Raw genomic sequence first — 22946 nt, 5'->3', positions numbered from 1 at the left:
CAGGTGGTACCTCAGAGTTGTTTTTATTTGCATCTCTCTAATCAATAGTGATTTAGAGCATTTTTTCATATGGGAATAGATAGCTTTGATCTCTTCATCAGAAAACTGCCTGTTCATATCCTTTGACCCTTTCTCAATTGGGGAATGACTTGAATTCTTACAAATTTGATTTAGTTCCCAATATATTTTAGAAATGAGGCCTTTATCAGAAGTACTGGCCATAAAAATTGTTTCCCAGCTTTCTGCATCCCTTCTAATTTTGGATGCATTGCTTCTGTTTATACAAAACCTTTTTAATTTAATGTAATCAAAATCATCCATTCTGCATTTCATAATATTCTCTATCTCTTTTTTGGTCATAAACTGTTCTCCTTTCCAAAGATCAGAGCAGGCAGTTTTTGAAGGGCAAGATCAAGTAATATGATTACTCCCAGCATCCAAGGCATCTGCTTGATAAGCAGCTTGGGCTGGTCCCCTCCCAAGTGAGATACTTGCTTCTGTTTAACCTGTAGACAGAGAATCAGCTTGATTTAGGCCCTTCCCAGTCTCCTGTCTTTGCTTTCTAATTAAAGTTAGGGATGACTAGATCTATATGGGGGAGGCCAAACCACAGAGAACCTGATCGAGATGACTTTGTTTGTTGCCAAGATTGCTAGAGGCAGCTGGGTCTAATAAAGCAACTAGCATTCTTTAAATGTCAGAGAAGGGCATCCTGCTTCCCCAGTGATGAAATAATAGGGAGGAGCTGAGAACTCTTAACCCACCTCCTTATTAAAATTGCCTTGCCTTTGCCAAGGGAGGTCCAAATGATCAGAGGTCCAGGCTGATCAGAAGGAAGACACACATAAGTTTAAAAGGCCCTGTTGGTCCTCACTCTGGCTCTTTGGTCATCAAGAGGCCAATTTGTAACTAACAGATTGATCCATCATGCTTTGAACTTTGTCTCTCAGAATTTCTATCAACACCCATCCTTTATTATCAGCTAGCATGCCTGTTAATAAATGATAATATGTTTGGAGAATTGACTCAGTTTACCCTTTTCTTAAATTTTATTCATAATATCTGTTTTGTCTTCCCTAGAATGTGTCTCTTTTAGAGGTTGTGAGACGTTGGCAGTCAGGGAGATACACTCAGGTTTATATACATACATAAGACTGGATTCAAATCCTTCCATTGTGAACCTCAGGTAACTTTAAAACTAAAAGTTATAGATAGTTTGCAATGAAAGAGTTCTCAGACTGAAAAAAAAATCAAATGTCAAGAATATGTGATAATCCATCTCACGCAGCCAAACTTACCAAACATCGGCACTGTTGGCAATTCTGCACCCAAGTGTCTCCACTATTGTATAAAATTTCCCCATTCTGATGGAGACATTGACTGGTAACCCTGAGGTCACATTCTGGGCAGCAAAAGAGATCAACAGTGGGATTTTCACAGTCACAGACCATTCGACGACACATGACAAATCCATTCTGTCATAATAAGAAAAACAGTATTGTTAATAAAAGTCTTTATGTTTCTTCCTATGAAGAAGGCCACTTGTAAGTACTTTGCAATAACAAGGTTTACAACAAATTGAAATTCCCTGATTTTACTTAAATGTTTATTATAATTTTGTCAAAGTTCCATTTATATAGCTTACATAGAAATGACCAAAAGCAGAGAAACTTCTTTTACAGTTATAAACTACATTTCCTGTTTTCAACTGATTGAAATAGCCAGAATAAAATACTATATTTCCATAGGACACCAATCATTTTTATCTGAGTACTAAAGTCTCAGTTTTTGGTAACTAATCATCATTTCCTTTGGGTAGAAGACTTATGAAATACTTAAGCCTGCCTTTTTCTGTTGTCATTCAGTTATTTCAGTTGAGTCTGATTCTTGGCAAAGATAATGAAGTGGTTTGTGATTTCTTGCTCCGGCTCATTTTACAGATGAGGAAACTGAGGCAAACAGGATTTAGTGACTTGCCCATGGTCACACAGCTATTAAGTTTCTGAGGCCAAATTTGAACTCAGGAAGAGGAGTCTTCCTGACTCCAGGCTCAAAATTCTATCCACTGTACCACCAAGCTGCCCTGTTTTTCTGTAAATAGATCCAAATTCCTATCATTAGCTAACATTAATAGGAATGTCTCTGGTCTGTAGAACAGATAATACAATCCAGATTACTAATGATAAAAGAAATGAAAATTGAAACATCTCTGAGCTTTCATTTCATCCACAGCTAATTGGCAAAGAAGTGAATAGTCAATGCTAGAAAGACTGAAAAGACATGATCACTAATCCACCATTACTGGAGCTGCTTTAGAAAGAATGGTACATTAATGCACAATGTCCAGAAATACGAATTGGCTTAACTATTCTTGACAGTAATTTGGAACCATGAAGTTACCAAAATGACGCAGCCTTTGGACCCACAAACTCCATTGTTCTATGTATACTCCACAAAGGTCAAACACAGAAATAAAGGTCCTATACCCTAAAATATTCATAGAAATACTTTTTATGTTAGTATTAAACTAGAAACAAGTTCATTAACTGTGTTCATTAACTAATTAAATCAATTTATTAACTGATGAATGACCAAACAAACTAAGATTCATGAATGTAAAAGAATATTAGGTGTTAGAAATGACAAACTTTATAGTTTCAGAGAAGTATGGAAAATCTTATATGGTCTTAAAGAATGAGGAGTAAAGTAAGCAAAACAAAATGATAAGTACAATGTAATATAACGTTTAGGTAAATGGGGAAAAACCCAAACCTGATGTATTTAGTTATTATAACAAAGCTTGACCTTGGAGACAAATTGAGAAAATGTATATCCTTTTCATATCTTATCAGTTCTCTCTTGGATTATTGTATTTATCAGAGTAGCTAAGTCATTCACAACTGATCTTGTTATAACATTGCTATTGCCTGTGTATAATGTTTTGCTCACTTCACTTTGTATCAGTTCATGTAAGTTGCCAGATTCTTCTGAAACCACCCCCTTCATAATTTCTTATGGAACAATATTATTCCATCACAATCGGATATTACAAGCCATTTCCTAATTGATAAGGAACTATGGGTATAGAATGTTGCATAAGCTGTCATTTCTCTTTTTTTAATCTCTGGTACAAGTGATGGCTCACTGTGTAGGGGAATGGAGGGGCATACTCAGAAATACTATAATGTAAAATATACAAATGAAATAGTTTTAAATAATAAAGATCATTTCTTTTTCACTAGTACTGCACTGGCTTCATTTCTATATAATTCTTCATAAATAATCTTGATCCTGGGGAGACATGAATGATCAATAATTTTATCTATACCAACCTGACATGAGCACACAGAACATCGGTCATTTTCTAACACCCAAATCTGTCCATTGTGTTTAACTTTTTCATTGTGGATACAATCCCCTGTGCAGTTTTTTCCATGAGGACACCGGCAATCATAACTGCCATCCAGGTTAAGGCAAATGGTATCATTGGCACAGCTGTGTCGCCCAGTACTACATTCATCAATATCTATGGATGAGGGGGAAAAAAGAACATACTTTTAATACCTACTGCAAACAATGTAAGTAATCTACAACCATAAAACATTCAGCTCTAAATTTCTATTTTGTGGTTGTGAGTCTCATGTTAGATCCTGATTTAAATAAATACTGTTGGTAATTTTGTGAGATTACTATTCACATTTCAAAGGAAATTCTACTAGGTCTGATATGTAAAGTCACAAAACCTTGGTTGACAGAGGTTAAATCTTTGGAATTTTGGGATTACTTATTCTACTAACACAAGGACATGGAGGCTAGAAAATAATTTTATTTTGGGGAAAAAATTAGCCCCATTTATTATGGAAAGCTACTACTAAATAAAATTTAAAAATTGTTCAGATATTCTGGCTAATACACTAGTCCCAAGTACCTAACCATGTTTTAAGTAGATGATGGAATTTCTTTTTTCTTTTTTTGTAATTAAACATTCTTTTTAACCTTTGTTGTTTTTTTTTTAGTATAACATGCAGCACTTTAATTTTGAGTTCTAGATTCTTTTTCCCCTCTAGCCAGCCTATCTGTTGAGAAGGTAAGCAGTATAATTCATGTTGTTCATGTGAAGTCGTGTAAACATATTTTCATATTAGCTCTCTCTTGGATTATTTGTATTGATCAGAGTAGCCAAGTCATTCACGACTGATCTTATTACAATATTGCTATTGCCTGTGTTTTGCTCAATTCACTTTGTATCAATTCATATAAGGCTTCCCAGATTTTTCTGAAACCACCCCCTCATAATTTTTTATAGAATAATAGTATTCCATCACAATCATAACACAACTTATTTAACCATTTCCCATTTGACGACCATTCCCTCAATTTCCAATCTTTGCCACCACAAAAAGAGTTGTGATAAATATTTTTGTATATATTGGTTCTTTTCCTTTTCTTTCTCTTTGGGTACAAACCTTTTGAATATTTCTGGGCCAAAGGGTATGCACTTTTATAGCCCTTTGGGCATAGTTCCAAATTGTTCTCCAAAATGGTTGGACCAGTTCACAACTCCCCCAATACTGCATCAGTGTATGTGTTTTTCTACATTCCCTCCAGCATGTCATTTTCCCTTTTTTGTCATGTTAGTCAATCTGATAGGTACAAGGTGGTACCTCAAAGTTATTTTAATTTGCCTTTCTCTAATAATGACATTTCAAGAGGACTTCTTAGGTATAACATTAAAATTTCATAGACATATCCTCTCCAACCCCTCCATAGATTATTTATCTTTCTCTTCCTCACATTTCTCTTCCTTTTCTAGGTCTGCATTGAATCATTTGTACTTTGTCCCTGCTTTATTCTCTCCTCCATAAATAAACACCAGCACCTGTAAAGTAAACTTTACAGCACCCATCTGACCAATAATCCCATTTAGTTCTTGATTCTTTAACTTCTTTCTCTTCTATACTGTGACCTCTCTCCCCTACCCTATGTAATGCAAATCACAACCCATAGCATTTTCATACAGATGAAAAGTATACATAGCTTTACTCACAAATCTGTTCCAAAAGAAATATGTGATTAATTTTATTTAAGCATATAATCTCAAAGCTCATTAATTAAAATACATTTTGGATGATAAAACATATCAAGGTATATTTAGTGTACATCAGTGAGCAGTTGTTTCTAAGTTTAATCTGTTGTGAGGAAGAGAGATCTAATATCTTAGATAGTTACTAGCTTTAAGACCCTGGGCAAATCAATTAACTTCTATGCCTCTAGTATCTCAACTATAAAATGAGAATAATAGTAGTACCTACTTCCCAGGGTTGTTGTGAGGATAAAATGAGATAATATTTGTAAAGTGCTGTGCAAATATTGTTTTTTGTTTTGTTTTGTTTTGGTTTTTTTTTTTTTTTAGTGAGGCAATTGGGGTTAAGTGACTTGCTCAGGGTCACACAGCTAGTAAGTGTTAAGTGTCTGAGGCAGGATTTGAACTCAGGTACTCCTGACTCCAGGGCTGGTGCTCTATCCACTGCGCCACCCAGCTGCCCCTACTGTGCAAATATTGTATAGTTATATAGTATATAACACTATAAATGTTACTGCTGCTGCTGATTACTCATAGTGAAAATAGAATAGGAGCTGGAATATCTGAAAGTTTTAGTCTTACTTCTTCCATTGGGAAAGTGTATAACTATGGGCAAATTAGTTTCATTTTTGGAAAAAACAACTTCCCTCTGTCCCAAACCTTATTCTCTTTCATTCCCAGAGATTTGTTTTGAATATAAGATGACACAACTGATATAAAGCACCATGCAATCAAAAGTGGCATAATAATGCCACAATAATAACTTTTATTATTGTTCCCATTGAGGGGAAAAAAGAAAAACATTATTAAATTTTTTTTGCGTGGTTTTTTGCGTGGTTTTTTGTTTGTTTTTTGCGGGGCAGTGAGGGTTAAGTGACTTGCCCAGGGTCACACAGCTAGTGTCAAGTGTCTGAGGTCAGATTTGAACTCAGGTCCTTCTGAATCCAGGGCCAGTGCTTTATCCACTGCGCCACCTAGCTGCCCCAACATTATTAGATTGTAATACTTTGAAAGATCATTAGAAAGACAACCTAAGAAATAGGATTTGAGAGACAAGACTCTCCTTCCTCCATCACTTACTGTGTGACTTGCAGACAAGTTGCTTAATCTCTCTAGGTCTTGGTTTCCTCATCAGTTACATGAGAGTATTCGACTTGATGACCTCTAACATCCCTGCCAGCTCTAAATCTATGATCTTACGGCATAAGAATCAAAGGCAGTTATAGACTCTTTTACTCTGAAGGTTTTTAAAATAATGGAAACTTTCTTTAATAGTTTGAGCATTAATTAGAAGCTAGGACACAATCTACATTAGTGGTCCTCAAAGTAAGGTCTGTGCCATGGTGTCTATAAAAACATAAGAGGGGAAGAGTAAGAAGATAGGCTAGTGGCCTTCCTGATCCTAGGATAGCCAGTTTCTAGTGGAATGTGTTGGCTACCTGCTCCTCTTTCCCCTCCCACCTCTTTCCACAGGTTAGGCAGTAGCTGGTCACAGGGAATGAGCAAAAGGCTGGGAAAGCTAAGAATGGCAATGCTTGATGAAGATGGTGACAGGCTCAGACACAGGGCCTAGACTAGGGGTGGTAGAAGCTACAAGAGCAGATACAGCAGAGCTGAAGAGAGTCTCTGAAAGCATGGGAGGCCAAGAAAGGAGAGGGATATATGGGGTCATTCAGGTAAATTAGGTATATATCCCTTTATTCTGTCCCTTCAAGGATTGGGCAGCTGTGGGATAGAGATAAGCTAAGAATATATATAGCAGTCCCTCTGACATACTCCCCTGGCTTGAAACCCATAGACAAGTATGCTAGATCATTAGGTAGGTTATTAGTACTTACAGCGGCAAAAGGGTATCCCATAGATCTGTACTAAAAACCCTATCGTTTATGAGCCCACATTGGTGTGCTTCATAGCTAGCCATTAGGCACAATGAACTAAAAGCAAAAGCATTTATTTGATAGCAAAGAAAAAATGGTAGCTACAAAAATTTTCTCCCATAAACCTGGTAGACATTCCCCCACAAATGCACAAAGAGTGCACGGGAAGACTAGGCACGAATTTAGCATGCAATGGTGGTGACGTACCCATATAGAGAATATGTGAACAAAGAAACTTATTCTTCTGATATTGCATCCCAAAATAATTGTTTACACCTTTGCCCTCTGTCTATGTAGACTTCTTTTCACTGCTCTAATAATGATAATGTTTTTAGGAGTTACATGTATCATTTTCTGGAATAGGAATGCAAACAGTTTAATTTTATTAAATGCTCTTGAGCCTTGTTTTTGAATGTCAAATTTTCTATTCAGCCCTGATCTTCTCATGATGAATGCATGAAAGTCCTCTATTTAATTAAATATCTAGACTTTTTCTGGCTATGTTGCTCCAAAATTTGATGCATTAATGTTTTAGGAGGCAAAAGTTGGGAGAATTCAGCTGGAATGTTGCTTCTATTCTGCCATCTTGGCTCTTCGCTTCTTTACAGTAATGGCTGTTAATCATGTATGATATCGTCTACACCTTGGTACTTAAATTCTTTCTTTTTGGCTGCTTGTAGTATTTTTTCTATCACCTGGAAACTGACTTTTGGCCATGATATTCCTGAGAGTTTTCATTTTGGAGTTTTTTTCAGGAACTGACCAGCAGATTACTTTTACTTTATTCTTGGGTTATCAGAGATTTGGACAGTTTTTTTTAGAAAAGATTTTTTGAAATATAGTATCTAGGATCCTTTTTTGGGGGGCAGGGATTGGTCATGGAATTCAATTATTCTTATATCTTTTCTCCTCATTCTGCTATGTAGGTCAGAGACATAAAAGGTCATTACATATACCCAGCAAAATTGTGTGTCTAGAGGCAGCAAGAAATGAAAGATCTACTGAGAAATGCCTAGGGTAGTTTGAAAAACCCAGGAGGCTATCAGGAGCCACATTGGCCAGTGTGGTCTGGAAGCACTTAGATGAAAACAGTCAAGGCAGTGAAGGGCTCTGAGGACTCAAGCATGCTCTCCTGAGATGCCACAGAAGTCCCTGAAGATCTGTCACTTTGAATTTCAAAGATCCAGAAGGGCTTGACTCTGGAGGGAGGTGGAAGTCAGATCAGGAGCCTTGGTGACCAAGAATGAGACTAAGTAGGGTAGACCCTCTCACCCAAAAGCCCAACAGTAGGAAGATTCCCACTGCTGCACACCTCAATTAAGAGATTGAGATGAGTAAACCAAAGAAAATACTGACTAGTATAGAGAAAGGGAAAAAATATTGTAGATCTAGAGATGTTAGAAATCTAGATTAGTAGGAGAAAGTAATTCCAGAGTATTTGCAAGGAGAAACTTAATGGGGAAAATGGATTTTCCACAAGGACTATAGAAATACCCAACATAAATGAAGCAAACTGTAAAAAAAAAATCTCTGTAAGAAAAATTAAAAGGAAAATAAAAAACAAGGAAGACTAATAAACCTTACTGGAGTGGATAGACTCCTTGGAACTTTGAATAGATTAATTAGAAATCAATCAGGACAGGAAATATTAGAGCAAACTAAAAAGATTAAAAATAAAAGAAAATATAAATTAAGTATAAAATACAAAACAACTGACCAGGAAATCTGGTTAAGATGTAAGGATTCAAGAATCACTTGACTTCTTGAAGACTATGCTCACAAAAAGCTTGGCTACTATACTTTAAGAAATCATTTATGATAGCTCCCCACACCTATTAGAATCAGAGGAGAAAGTAAAGATAGAATGTACTATTAACATTCTGAAAGAAAATGTGAAGGAAAAAGTTCTAGAAATGTCACAGCTAAAATCCCGTGTTTCCATGTCCAAGAAAAATAAATACTGAAAGCATCCAGAAAGAAGACCTGGAAGCTTCTGCTATAAGAGGAAATCATGAAATACAATATTCTAAAAAGCAAAATAAATAGGCTTCTAACTAAGAATAACTTCCCCTGAAAGAATGAGTATGGGTCTAACGTACACAGACAATAAAGAAGATAGATCTTTCATGAGAGAATTTTTAATAAGACAAAGGATCTCTTTTTCTTATAAAAGAGAACAGAAATTCAGAAAGAAGGACAAGTAGGACAGTTTCAAATGTAATGTATAGATTTTTTAGATAGTTTTTACAAATTAAGTATATGGTATAAAATGGAGATTTGGTTACATATACAGTCCACTCCTCCCCTTTTTAAAAAGCAACTAAACTATTTCATTTTGTCTTTGTATTTCCAATGCTTAGCACAGTGGCTGGAAAATAGTAGGTATTTAATAAGTGCTTATTGACTGGTTAATCTCAGCAAAACTAAATCATTTCATTAGTGTGAACAGGTCTTGCCTTAACATGTCAAACATCAATATTACATTACATCTAGGTTTAAAATGGCCTGTGGTTGATACCTTCAGAGAGACATGATACCTAAATTTTGCTAGACTGTTCATTATAAAGTCCTTTCTTTAGTACTGACCTTCACATGACTCTCCATTTGATGAAAACATCCCATTGTCATGGTAGCCATCTCTGCACTCACAGTGATACCAACCAGGCAGGTTAATGCAGTTAGCACGGTTGTCACATTGTACAAAGCCATCTGAGCATTCATCAATGTCTGCTCAAAAACAAGTTTGAGAAAGAAGAAGTTAAGCAATAGCTAAAATACACTGAGAAGAAGTGATATGGTATGTTAGCAAGCTTATTAATAATTTTGATACCTATGGACCTTAGAACTCTGTTGATATGCAATAACAGAAAATGATGATAATTTGTATTTGTATTGTTTTATACTTACAAAATGCCCTAGACCCATGAACTCAATGAAAATTAGTAAGTGAACCTTTATTATGTATCTACTATGTACTAGGTACTGTGCTAAGCACTGGAAATATGAAGAAAAGGGAATAAAGATAGTCCCTGCCCTCAAGGAGCTTACAGTCTTATGGAGGAAGAAAATATATAAAAGGAAGCTGAAAGGGGGAGAACATGATGGAGAAGTACAAAGGAATGCACTGGGTGGGAAATGAAGAGAAAGACGACCTATTTAAATGGAAGTTCTGGGAGAAATGTTACAAAGGTAATACATATAAATGTGGAACAAGCTTGTACAGATTTTTTTTTCAATTGCCTCTAGTACGCATCAGTGTTGGCCTATTAAGATCTAAAGAAGCCTTTTCTTGTATATATAGATTCTAGCCTAGAAGCACTTGTACTAAGAGAATGATGATCATCAGAAAATCAGTCTTTTCCAGTAAACAATTGAGTGATAGTGAGATTCACTATTTCATACATAAACTTGAGTTAGCTTTAAAGTGATAACAGAAAAGTTCAAATACTATGCATGTGAAACTAAAACTTAAGTCTGTATTAATAATAATCTAATGACATTTTTCTAGTGCCAAGTGTGAGCCGCATTAGCCAATTATGAATTTTCCATAAACTATGAACTCACGCCTTGTGCTGGCTTATGTCCTATATAGCATCATGAGACACTAATACCAAAGAAAAGAATGAAGGCAATATGTAGTACCCAGGGATTTTGGTCATAATCAAATGGAAATTATAGGTGAGATGAATTCTATAAGATAATATTCTTTTTGTATATGTAAGCCTTGTTTCATTAAACCAATACCTTAAAGAAATTTTCCCTAAGTATTCAGCTGATAAGTTTAAGCTCTACATTAATCATAGATAAGTCATAGCAATTTTACAGGAAATAGGCTCTATACAGTGAATACAGAATATGAATTATGAAGTGGTAAGATCCAGTATGATCATTCATACAGATATATATGTATATGTGTATGTATGTGTGTATATATGTATATGTGTATACATACATATATATGTCTGAATATGATTATTCTACTTCTAATTGCAAATACTATTTACTATTAATTAGAATGATTTGGGGGGTAATTGCCTAATGAATATATCACTAAAACTTCCCATTTCATTCTATGAAAATGCTATGTGCATTTTCTTATTAATATCACTGTATGTTCTTGATAGGCTACCAGAAAATTAAATGATTATTTTTCTTATGGATAACTGTGTACATAGGTGGAAAAATTCATTTTATAAAAGATGAAATTCCATTCTTACCTGTTTCACAGCTAGGTCCTGTGAAACCTGGTGGACAGGCACATACATTGGAAGCAATACAGGTTCCTCCATTCCTACAGCCATTTTTGCAAAATGCTGAAAGAGTTAAAATATTACTTCTAATATGAACTCCAAAAATCAGCCTCTTCTTTGTCTTTTGGTGATATTGACATCAGCTGGAAGTAATTTTAAACATTTCACATTTATTTAGTGATTTACAGGACATGTCTATTGAACAAGTGCTTCAGGAATGCCAAGCACAGAATGTGTAAAACTTGGTTTTTTTCCCCTTATGGTTCAATGGAAGCCAGTTTTAGGAGGTGTTTAACAATATTCAAACTCTAGTGGACCTAGCTTGCAGGTGCCAGGTGGATCTGCTATATCATCATTCATCTCCAGGATTCTAGTGAAACAGTCTCCACTACAGGTACAGTGTTGAAGCCAGCTCACAGCACCACATCTTGATAATTCCCTGGACTTCCAAATTCCCCAAGACTATCTCCTATTGCTCTTGTCCACTGTGAAACTAGCCTCCTTTAGCCTTAGAGGCCCCAATAAAAACAGGTTGTCATGCTTAGAAGGACAAGCTTGAATTCTTTAATCACTTGCCTGTTTCAAAGGCTCTCTTCCCATCCAGTGATACTCTGCTTGAATTCATTCATTGGTGGTTGAGGTCCCACCCTCTTATACTCTTTCCATTCCAGTTATTCTGAATTCCCAGCTTCCCCAAACCCAGATAACTGTTCCATTATTCTTATCTTCCTCAACTCTACCTTCATCATGTCCCATTCCAAATCTGTCTATTCCTTCCTCTGTCTTCTGGAATGTCTGCTTTATATTTCACAAATTCTTTCTTAATCCTTCCAATATTCTGGCATTCAATCAGATCTGGTGCCTTTCTGCTAATAGTGTTTCCCTGGCCTCATTTTCTAGTACTGGTTATGCTTTTCTCCAACTCTGAAACTCACTAATCACAATGGGGGCAGCCAAACTACTACTTGATTCCCATGGCTACTTCCAGATTCTCTTTCCACCATTACTCAGCAACCTTTCTTTCTCTGAGGCTCATACTATCAAAATTTTCATCCATTCATTTCTGCTGAGGGAATTTAGGGTTAGGGTTAGGGGTGTGAAGACTTCCCCTTGCAGAATGGATAAATGAGAATAATTTGTTTCAGTGACCATGAAAGCAGCTGAAGCAGATGCTATGGAATGCTTAGAGCTTGGTTAGACATCAAAGACTTCAAGATCATCCACTATATCCTGGACTATTGCCAGGTGACCTGACATTTATTTTGCTACTGGACTTCGATGAGTCTGGAAGAAAGAGTAAGCATGAAGACTTTGTGCAACTCTGCATTACATAAATCCAATTCACATCAAGACATAACCTCATGATGCCATTGGTGTCTTTGTTCCTCTTGGAAAAAACAAAGGATGAATAATAATAACTATTAAAATATACCAATCAACCCAGATCCTGGTAGCTATTATCTACTGAACTCCAGGTCATTTTCCCTTCATTAACGAGTTTAGAGCTTGGCTCACAATCTTTCTCTCTACTTCAATTTTTGCCTTTTTAATATAGGACTACAACATACATATTTATGTTACCTTAATTATTCTAATTTTCCATTTCCTCAATCTATTTAATTTCCAAGACCTACTTCTCCACTCCACACCTCAGCTATTTATAGAAGTAGGCTTGCCATATCCCAAAAATCTTCTATTTTCATGAATTCCAAAATCCCTTTATCTGTTCATAATCTTATCATTCCATTTTTCCCTATGCCTAAAAACTCAGAGTTCCATTCTTAATCTTCAGTATGACTGAAACACTCCACCCCTCATTCCTTCCCTCCTCTGCATTAGCTATATTCTTTTTTCCTTTTATACTATCCTCTACTCTCAAATCTCTTGCCACCTTGTTCTATGACCAATAACATCTTGCCAAACCCAAACCTGAATTATTTCCCCATTTGCCTCCTTTGTTTCTGCTCACTTGCAGTATGCAGCTGGAAGATATAATGAAACTATAATGATTCAATTATCTAATATCAACTGGGCCCTCACAGTAGCAAAGTAATACTTGTATTCCTCTCTAATTGGTTTTCTATCCCACTGAGCATTATATCTGTTCCAGATCTCTTTTCTCTCTAACCTGGCACCCCATGGAAGGAAGAAAGGAAACAATAATTTATTAAGTGCCAATTATGTGCCACACACAGTGCTAATCACTTAACAAATAATACCTCATTTAATTCTTGCAACAACCCTGAGAATTAGTTGCTATAAGTATCCACATTTTGCAGCTGAGAAAACTGAGGCAGAGGGAGGTTAAATGATTTGCCCAGTGTAACACAGCTAGTAAATGTCTAAGGCCAAATTTGAATTCAGGTCTTTCTGACTTCAGGATCAGAGTCTATCCACTGTGCCACCACTGGAAAAACCGAAGTCATTCACTGGAATTGGCTTCTTCAATCCTTTTTCTCATCTCATCATGGCCTAGTATTTCCTCCTTCATGCCAGTCTCTGATGAAGAGATGACTCTTTTTTATTTTTAATTAAAAAAAATTTTTTTTTGGTGAGGCAATTGAGGTTAAGTGACTTGCCCAGGATCACACAGCTAGTGTTAAGTGTCTGAGGCTGAATTTGAACTCAGGTCCTCCTGACTCCAGGGCTGGTGCTCTATCCACTGTGCCACCTAGCTGCCCCGATGACTCTTTTTAAAAAGAGCCTACTGTGTGCCAAACACTGGACTAAAATCTGAGGATACAAAGAAAGGTAAAAGACAGCTTCTGCTCTAAAAGACCACACAGTCTAATGGGGGAGACAAGATACAAACAATTATTCAATCCAATAAACATTTATTAAGTATCTACTGTGTCAGGCACTGTGCTAATTGGTGGGAATATGATTAATAAAAGCCCTACCCTCAAGGAGTTTTCAATCTAATGGGGGTAGACAACACACAAAAAGAGGCAGGAAAGTGGGAAAACATCAAGGGGTACCCAGTGAAGGGGCATCTTGTTTTGTAAAGGTGAAACAAGGCAGAACAGCAGATACAGAGTGAAGCCCAAAAGACTCTCTTTAAAGGAAGGCAGTGAGAGGAGCTTGATACTAGGCCCTCTAGTCCTCCAATCAGAGGGGAGAGGATGTAATGTCTGCAAAGGCTTGAGTAAATGGCATGGTGATGAGATTAGAGGTGATGAACTTAATCTGGGAAGAACATTTTATTCTATGGAGTTGAAACAAGGCAGAATAGCAAATACAGATTGGGGTAAACATAAAAGTCCAGTGTCTGCCCTCTATAAAGGAAGGCTTTGGGAGGAGTTTGGTGCTCCACCCTTCAATCACAGGAGAGCAAGCTATATCCAGGATAAAATGGAGACAAGCAGGAGATAATCAACAGAGGTAGGGTACTAGAATTAAGAACAATGGAACAGGGGCAGCTAGGTGGTGCAGTGGCTAGAGCACCGGCCTTGGAGTCAGGAGTACCTGAGTTCAAATCTGGTCTCAGACACTTAATTTAAAAAAAAATGAACAAAAACTAAACTAAAAAAAACACACAATGAAACAATCAGAAAAGGTTTCCTATAGAAGATGAAATTGTGTGTGTGTGTGTGTGTGTGTGTGTGAGGCAATTGGGGTTAAGTGACTTGCCCAGGGTCACACAGCTAGTAAGTGTTAAGTGTCTGAGGTCGCATTTGAACTCAGGTCCTCCTGACTCCAGGGCCGGTGCTCTATCTACTGTGCCACCTAGCTGCCCCAGAAGGTGAAATTTTTGCTGGTATTTGAAGGAAGCTTTAGGGGCCAGGAGGCAGAGAAGAGGAAGAAAAGTATTTCAGGTATGGGGAACTGCCTGTGAAAATGCATAGTCAGGAGATGGAGTGTATTTCTGAGGAATGACAAAAAGGCCAGTGTTAGTGGATCCTAGAGTTACTGGATCCCCCAAGCTGGGGTTGTGGAAGGATTATAAAGTGTAAGAAAACTGAAAGCTATGGTTATGTAGGACTTTGAATACCAAATGGGATTTTATATTGTATTCTAGAGGTTGCAGTGAAGGACTTTGGAAGCACAGATTAAAAATTAATTACGTAGAAATGAAATAGGGGCAGCTAGGTGGCACAGTGGATAGAGCACCAGCCCTGAATTCAGGAGGACCTGAGTTCAAATCTGGCCTCAGACACTTAACACTTACTAGCTGTGTGACCCTGGGCAAGTCACTTAACCCCAATTGCCTCACCCAAAAAAAGAAAGAAAGAAAGAAAGAAAGAAAGAAAGAAAGAAAGAAAGAAAGAAAGAAAGAAAGAAAGAAAGAAAGAAAGAAAGAAAGAAAGAAATTAAATAATCTCATCACAAAGAATTAGTGGGTCAAAGAACAAATCATAAAAATAATTAATAATTTCATTAAAAAGGACAACAGTGAGACAACATACCAAAATGTATGGGATGCAAAGTGGTACTCAGGGAAACTTTATATCTCTAAATGTTTATATCAATAAAATAGAGAAAGAGCAAATCAGAGGATTAGCTATGTAACTAAAAAAAATACTAGAAAAATAACAAATTAAAAATCATGAATTAAACACCAAATTGTAAATCCTAAAAATCAAAGGAAAGATTAATAAAATTAAAATAAAAAATAAACTAAAAAAAACAACTAGGAGCTGGTTTTATGAAAAAATAAATAAACTATTGATTAATTTGATTTTTAAAAAGAAAGCCATATTACCAATATAAAAAATTGAAAAGGTGAAGTCACCACCAAGGCAGATGAAATTATTCGGAGCTATTTACCCAATTATGTGCTAATGAATCTGATAATCTAAGTGAAATGGATGAATATTTACAAAAATATAAATTGCTCAGATTAACAGAAGAGGTAATAGAATATATAAATAACTATATATTAGAACAATAAATTGAAGATGCCATCGAATGGGCTCACTAAGAAAAAATCCCCTTGACAAGATAGATTCACAAGTGAATTCTACCAAACATTTGATGAACAGTTAATTCTAATATTCAATAAACAATTTGGAAAAATAGGCAATGAAGTCCTCAAATTCATTTTACAACACAAATATGTTGCTGATAACTAAAACCAGAAGAGCAAAAAGAAAGAAAACTAATATCCCTAATGAATATTCATGCAAAAACTTAAAATAAAATTCTAGCAAGAAGATTACAGCAAAACATTATAAACAAACATGTAATTTAAATCAGGAATGAAGGCCTGGTTCAATATTAAAGACAACTATCAGCATAATTGATCATATCAATAACAAAAGCAACAAAATCATATGATTATCTCAATAGAGCAGAAAATCTTTTGACCAAATACAATACTTATACCAGTTAAAAACACCAGAAAGCATAAGAATAAAAGTTGTTTCCCTTATAAGTAGTATCTATCTAAAACTACCAGCAAGCCTTATCTGTATTGGGGATAAGCTAGAAGCCTTCCCAGTAAGATTGGGATGTAAGGATTACAATTTCCACCACTATTATTCAATATTGTTCCAGAAATGCTAGCTATAGCATTAAGTCAAGAAAATAAATTGAAGGAATTAAAATAGGCAATGAAGAGACAGTTTGCAGACAACACAATGGCATTCTTAGGGGAATCCTAGAGAATCAACAAAAAAACTAACACCTTCAGCAAAGTTGCAGGATATCAAATAAACCTACATAAATCATAAGCATTTCTACATCTTAACAAAATCCAGCAGGAAGAGAGAGAAAGAGAAATGCAATTTAAAATAATTGCAGACAATATAAAATACTTGGGAGTCTACCTGCCAAGACATACCCAAGGACTACATGAACGCAATTACAAAACATATCACAAAAAGTTAAATCTAAACAATTGGATAAATATTAATTATTCATGGGTAGACTGAACCAATATCATAAAAATGACAAATCTATCTAAATTAACTTATTCAGTTCCATACCAATCAAATTACTCAAAAATATTTTAGAGACCTAGAAAAATAAAAATGAAATTAATATGGAAGAACAAAAGGTCAAGAATATCAAGGGAATCATTTTTTTTTTAATGTGAAGGAATCAGGGAAGCTAGGCAGCACAGTGGATAGAGCACCAGCCCTGGAGTCAGGAAGACCTGAGTTCAAATCCGGCCACAGAAACTTAACACTTACTAGCTGTGTGACCCTGGGCAAGTCACTTAACCCCAATTGCCTCACCCCCAAACGTGAAGGAATGTGGCTTAGTAGTAACAGAGATCAAAATAAATGACAAAGCAGTAATCATCAACACAATCTGATACTGGCTAAGAAATAGAGTGGTCGATCAGTGGAATAGATTAGGTACACCACGCACAGTAGTAAATGACCATAGTAATCTAGTGTTTGATAGTGATTGATAGTGTCCCCAAGATTTGGAGACAAGAAATCACTATTTGACAATAATTGCTGGAAAAAGTGAAAAGCAGTTTGGCAAAAACTATTTATAGACCAACATCTTGCCCTGTATACTGAGATAAGGTCAAAATGGGTCCCTAATTTAAACATAAATTGTGATATTATAACTAAATTGGGGGTAGCTAGGTGGTGCAGTGGATAAAGCACTGGCCCTGGATTCAGGAGGACCTGAGTTCAAATCTGGCCTCAGTCACTTGACATTTACTAGCTGTGTGACCCAGGGCAAGTCACTTAACCCTCATTGCCTCACCAAAAATAAATAAATAAATAAATTAGGGGAGCATGGAATATTTTACCTGTCAGATTTATGTATAAGGAAAGAATTTATGACCAAAGAAGAGACAAAGAGCATTCCAGGACATACAATACAGCCAAGATTAGAAGGAAAGCAGGAAATTGGGGAAATTTTAATAGCAAATGTCTGTGATGAAGATCTTATTTCTAAAATATGTAGAAAACTGAGTCGAATTTATAAGAATGAGTCAATTGATAGTAAAAGAATATTAACAGGAAGTTTTCAGAAGAAATCAAGTCTATCTAGAGTCATATTAAAAATACTCTTAGTCCCTATTAGAGAAATTAGAGAAATACAAATTAAAACAACTTGAGGTACCACATCACACCTATCAGATATAACATAAATGGAAAATGGCAGCTGTTGGAGGGGACATGGAAAAATGGGGACACTAATGCACTGTTGGTAGAGTTGTGAACTGATACAACCATTCTAAAGAGTAATTTGGAACTGTGCCCAAATGCTATAAAAATCTGTATGCCCTTTGATCCACCCATAGAAAAGACCTATATATACAAAAATACTCATAGCTATTCTTGTGGTGGCAAAGAATTGGAAATCGAAGGGATGCCTATTAATTGGGGAATGGCTGAACAAGTTATGATATATGATTGTGATGGAATGCTATTGTACTATAAGCAAAGAGGAACAGAATGCTTTCAGAAAAACCTGGGAAGACTTACATGAATTAATGCAAAATGAAAGGGAGTAGTAGAACCAAGAGAATATTGTACACAATAACATCAATATTGTAGGATAATCAACTGTGAATAACTTAGCTATTCTCAGCAATACTATTCTCCAAAACAGTTCTAAAGTATTTATGACAAAAAATGTTATCCACTTTCACAGAAAGAACTGGTAGTGTATGAATGCAGACTGAAGCATACTTTTTTACTATTTTATTCTTTTTTTGAGTCTGTTTTCTTTTGCAACAAGGCTAATGTGGAAATGTTTTGCATGACTATGCATGTATAATCCTATTTGAATAAATTATAAATTATACCGTAATATCTTAAAACCTGAGGGTAAAACAGAAATGGAAAGAATCTACCAAGTACCTCATGAAAGAGATCCCAAAATAAAAATTCCCAGGAATATTATGGTCAAATTTTGGATCTCTCAGCTCAAAGAGAAAATATTGCAAGGAGCCAGAAAGGTACCATTTACATATCATGGGGCCACAGTAAGGATCTTATAAGATTTATTGGCTTCTACATTAAAGAAGCAGGGGGAGGGGCCGCTAGGTGGCACAGTGGATAAAGCACTAGCCCTGGATTCAGGAGTACCTGAGTTGAAATCCAGCCTCAGACACTTGACACTTACTAGCTGTGTGACCCTGGGCAAGTCACTTAACCCTCATTGTCCCACCCCCCCCCAAAAAAAAAGAAAAAGAAGAAGCAGAGGGTATTTTGTTCTGGAAGGCAAAGGAGCTAGGATTACAATGAAGAATAACCTACCCTGTCCTTTAGGGACAAGATGGTCATTGAATTACATAAAAGACTCTCAAATATTTCTGATGAAAAGACCAGGTAATTTAACATTCAAAAATATTCAAGAAAAGCATAAAAAGGTAAATCTGAAAGAGAAATCATAAGGGACTTGGATGATACATATAACTCCTAAGAACTTTATCACTGGGGGCAGAGCCAAGATGGCAGAGGAAAGGCAGTGACTTGCCTGAGCTCTCCCCAAGACTCCTCCAAATACCTTAAAAGTGCCATAAGACAATTCCTGGAGAAGCAGAACCCACAAAAAGACAGGACGAAATAATTTTCCAGTCAAAGACAACTTAGAAGGTTGGCAGGAAAGGTATGTTATACCAGGGTGAGAGTGGAGTTTAGGCCATGCCAGCACAGCCCCAACCCCAGCACAGCCCCAGCCCCAGAGAAGCAGGACTTGGGAGCCTTTTAATCAGCTGTGGGAGCAGCTGCTTCTGGAACTCAGCCCTTGGACAGTGAGAGGGTTGAGCAGTTGGCCTGGGAGAAATTACAAGGGTCTCTGCTGGTGCTGAGGTGGAACTCAGTTGTCTTAAATCATGCCACCTTTGAAGAACTAAGGACTTACAAATTCCTAGAAACAGCTGCTCAAACTTCCTGAAGCTTGGGACAGTACACCCTCCACTCTGGAAGCAGTGCCTCACTTTAATAACAGAGTTGAAAGTCAAGAAATAGGCTGGAAAAATGAGAAAACAGAAAAAAAATGCTGACCCTAGAAAGTTTCTATGGTGACAAGGAAGATCAAAATACACCCTCAGAAAAAGATAACAAAGCCAAAGCTACTACAATCAAAGCTTCCAAGAAAAATATGAATTGGTCTTACGCCATAGAAGGGCTCAAAAAGGACTTTGAAAATAAAGTAAGAGAAGATGGAAAAAGAAATGAGAGTGATGCAAGAAAATCATAAAAAAGTCAACAGCTTGAAAAGACAAATTGGCCAATTGGAAAAGGAAGTACAAAAGCTCTCTGAAGAATATAATTCCTTAAAAATTAGGACTGAGCAGATGGAAGCTAATGATTTTATGAGAAATCAAGAAACAATAAAGGAAAACCAAAAGAATGAAAAAAAAAATAGAAGGCAATGTGAAACATCTCACTGGAATAACAACTGACCTGTAAAATAGATCCAGGAGAGATAATTTGAAAATTATTGTACTGGGAGGAAACTATGTGGTACAGTGGATAAAGCACCAGGCCTGGATTCAGGAGGACCTGAGTTCAAGTCCGGCTTCAGAGACTTGACACTTACTAGTTGTGTGATCCTGGGAAAGTCACTTAACCCTCATTACCCAGCAAAAATAAGAAAAGAAATGAAAAAGAAAAAAAAAAGAAAATTATTGTACAACCTGAAAGACATGATCAAAAAAGGAGCCTAGACATCATCTTCCAAGAAATTGTCAGGGAAAATTGTCCTGATATTCTAGAACCAGAAGGTAAAATAGAAATAGAAAGAATCCACTGATAACCTCCGGAAAGAGATTCTAAACTTCCAGGAACATTATAGCCAAATTCCAGAGCTCTCAGGTCAAGGAGAAAATATTGCAAGCAGCTAGAAACAATTCAAGTACTGTGGAGCTACAGTCAGGATAATACAAGATCTAGCAGCTTCTATATTAAAGGATCAGAGGGCTTGGAATATAATATTCCAGAGGACAAAGAATTTGGGATTATAATCAAGAATCACCTATCCAGCAAAACTATGACCCTTTAGTGGGACAATGGGAATTCAATGAAAGAGAGGACTTTTAGGCATTCTTGATGAAAAGACCTGAGCTGAAATACAAGATAGTTCCAAAGGACTCATGATGGAAAATACTCTCCAAATCTAGAAAAAAAGAACTGTGGAATATGGATGCAGATTGAACCATACAATTTCTTTTGTTTTTGGTGCTGTTGTTTTTCTTTTATGAGGTTTTTCTTTTTTGTTCTGATTCTTCTTTCACAGCAAGACTAATGCAGAAATATGTTTAATGTGATTGTACACACATAACCTCTATCAGATTACTTGCTGTCTTGGGGAGGGGGGAAGGAGGGGAGGCAGGGAGAAAAATTTGGAACTAGAAATCTTATAAAAATAAATGTTGAAAACTACATGTAACTGGAAAATAGTAAAATACTTTTATAATTAAAAAAAAGACCTGAGCTGAATAGAAAATTTGACTTTCAAATATAAGAACCTAGAGAAGCATAAAAAGGTAAACAGGAAAAAGAAATCATAAGGGATATTAAAAGGTTAAACAGTTTACATTCCTACATGGGAAGATGATACTTGTAACTCATAAGAACTTTCTCATTGGGGCAGCTAGGTGGCTGCCCCAATGAGAATCAGAAGTACCTGAGTTCAAACTCAGCCTCAGACGCTGGGTGACCCTGCTGTGTGACCCTGGGCAAGTCACTTAACCCCAATTGCCTCACCAAAATAAATAAACAAACAAACAAACAAACAAATAAACTTAAAAAAATAACTTTCTCATTATTAGGGCAGTTGGATGGAGTATATTTAGACAGAGGGCATAGGTGTGAGTTGAATATGAAGGGATGATATCTTTAAAAATAAAATTAAGGGGTGAGAGGAATTCACTGGGAGAAAGGGAAGGGGGGAGGTGGAATGGGTTAAAGTATCTCACATAAAAGAAACAAAAGAAAAGCTTATACTATGGAGGAGAAGATGGGGGGGTGTACTGGGGAATGAGTGAACCTTATTCTCATCAGAATTGGCTCAAAGAGGGAATAACATACACACTCAATTGAGTATAGTAATCTATCTTACCTTGCAGGAAAGTAGGAGGGGAAGGGGATGACAGGGGTGGGTGGAGGTGATAGAAGGGAGGGTAGATTGGGAGAGGGGACAGTCAGAAGCAAAACATTTTTGAGGAGAGACAGGGTGAAATAAGATAGAAAACAGAGTAAATGTCATGGGGAGTGAATAGGATGGAGGGAAATACAGTTAGCAATAGTAACTGTGAAAAAAAAATTGAAGCAAGTTTTTCTGACAGGCCTCATTTCACACACACATAGAGAACTGAGTCATATTTGTTAAAATATGAGCCATTCGGCAGCTAGGTGGCGCAGTGGATAAAGCACCGGCCCTGGATTCAGGAGTACCTGAGTTGAAATCCAGCCTCAGACACTTGACACTTACTAGCTGTGTGACCCTGGGCAAGTGACTTAGCCCCCATTGCCCCGCAAAAAAACAACAAAAACAACAACAACAACAACAACAAAAATATGAGACATTCCCCAATTAATAGATAATCAAAAGATATGAAGTTTTCAAGTTGTCTAACCAAAGCTACCTATAGCCATATTGGAAAAAAAAATGCTCTAACTCATTATTGATTAGAGAGATGCAGGTCAGGATAATTCTGGGGTACTACCTCATACCTATTGTATTGGGTAATAGGACAGCAGAGGAAAATAACAAATGTTGTAGGGGATATGGGAAAAATGAGACATTAATGCACTCTTGGTGAAGTTGTAAACTGATTCAAACATTCTGTAGAGCAATTTGGAACTATGGCCAAAG

At 36.4% G+C, this 22946-nt stretch overlaps 1 protein-coding gene across 2 annotated transcripts in view; it reads right to left on the bottom strand.

Moving 5' to 3' along the window:
• NELL2 (neural EGFL like 2) overlaps positions 1 to 22946 on the bottom strand; it is a 280513-nt gene that overhangs the window by 11967 nt on the left and 245600 nt on the right. For both annotated transcript variants that reach the window (XM_043969238.1, XM_043969237.1), the window contains exons 16-19: positions 11178 to 11273; positions 9547 to 9687; positions 3333 to 3526; positions 1299 to 1475 (exon numbers count right to left, since the gene is read on the bottom strand). In XM_043969238.1, coding sequence (XP_043825173.1) covers positions 1299 to 1475; positions 3333 to 3526; positions 9547 to 9687; positions 11178 to 11273 — 608 coding nt within the window. The remainder of the gene's footprint in view (positions 1 to 1298; positions 1476 to 3332; positions 3527 to 9546; positions 9688 to 11177; positions 11274 to 22946) is intronic.

This window comes from Dromiciops gliroides, chromosome 5, assembly GCF_019393635.1.
Source record: "Dromiciops gliroides isolate mDroGli1 chromosome 5, mDroGli1.pri, whole genome shotgun sequence".
NCBI classification, from domain to species: Eukaryota; Metazoa; Chordata; class Mammalia; order Microbiotheria; family Microbiotheriidae; genus Dromiciops; species Dromiciops gliroides.
Note: the sequence above shows the minus strand (reverse complement) of the source record. Positions and strands in the feature narration are given on the sequence as shown.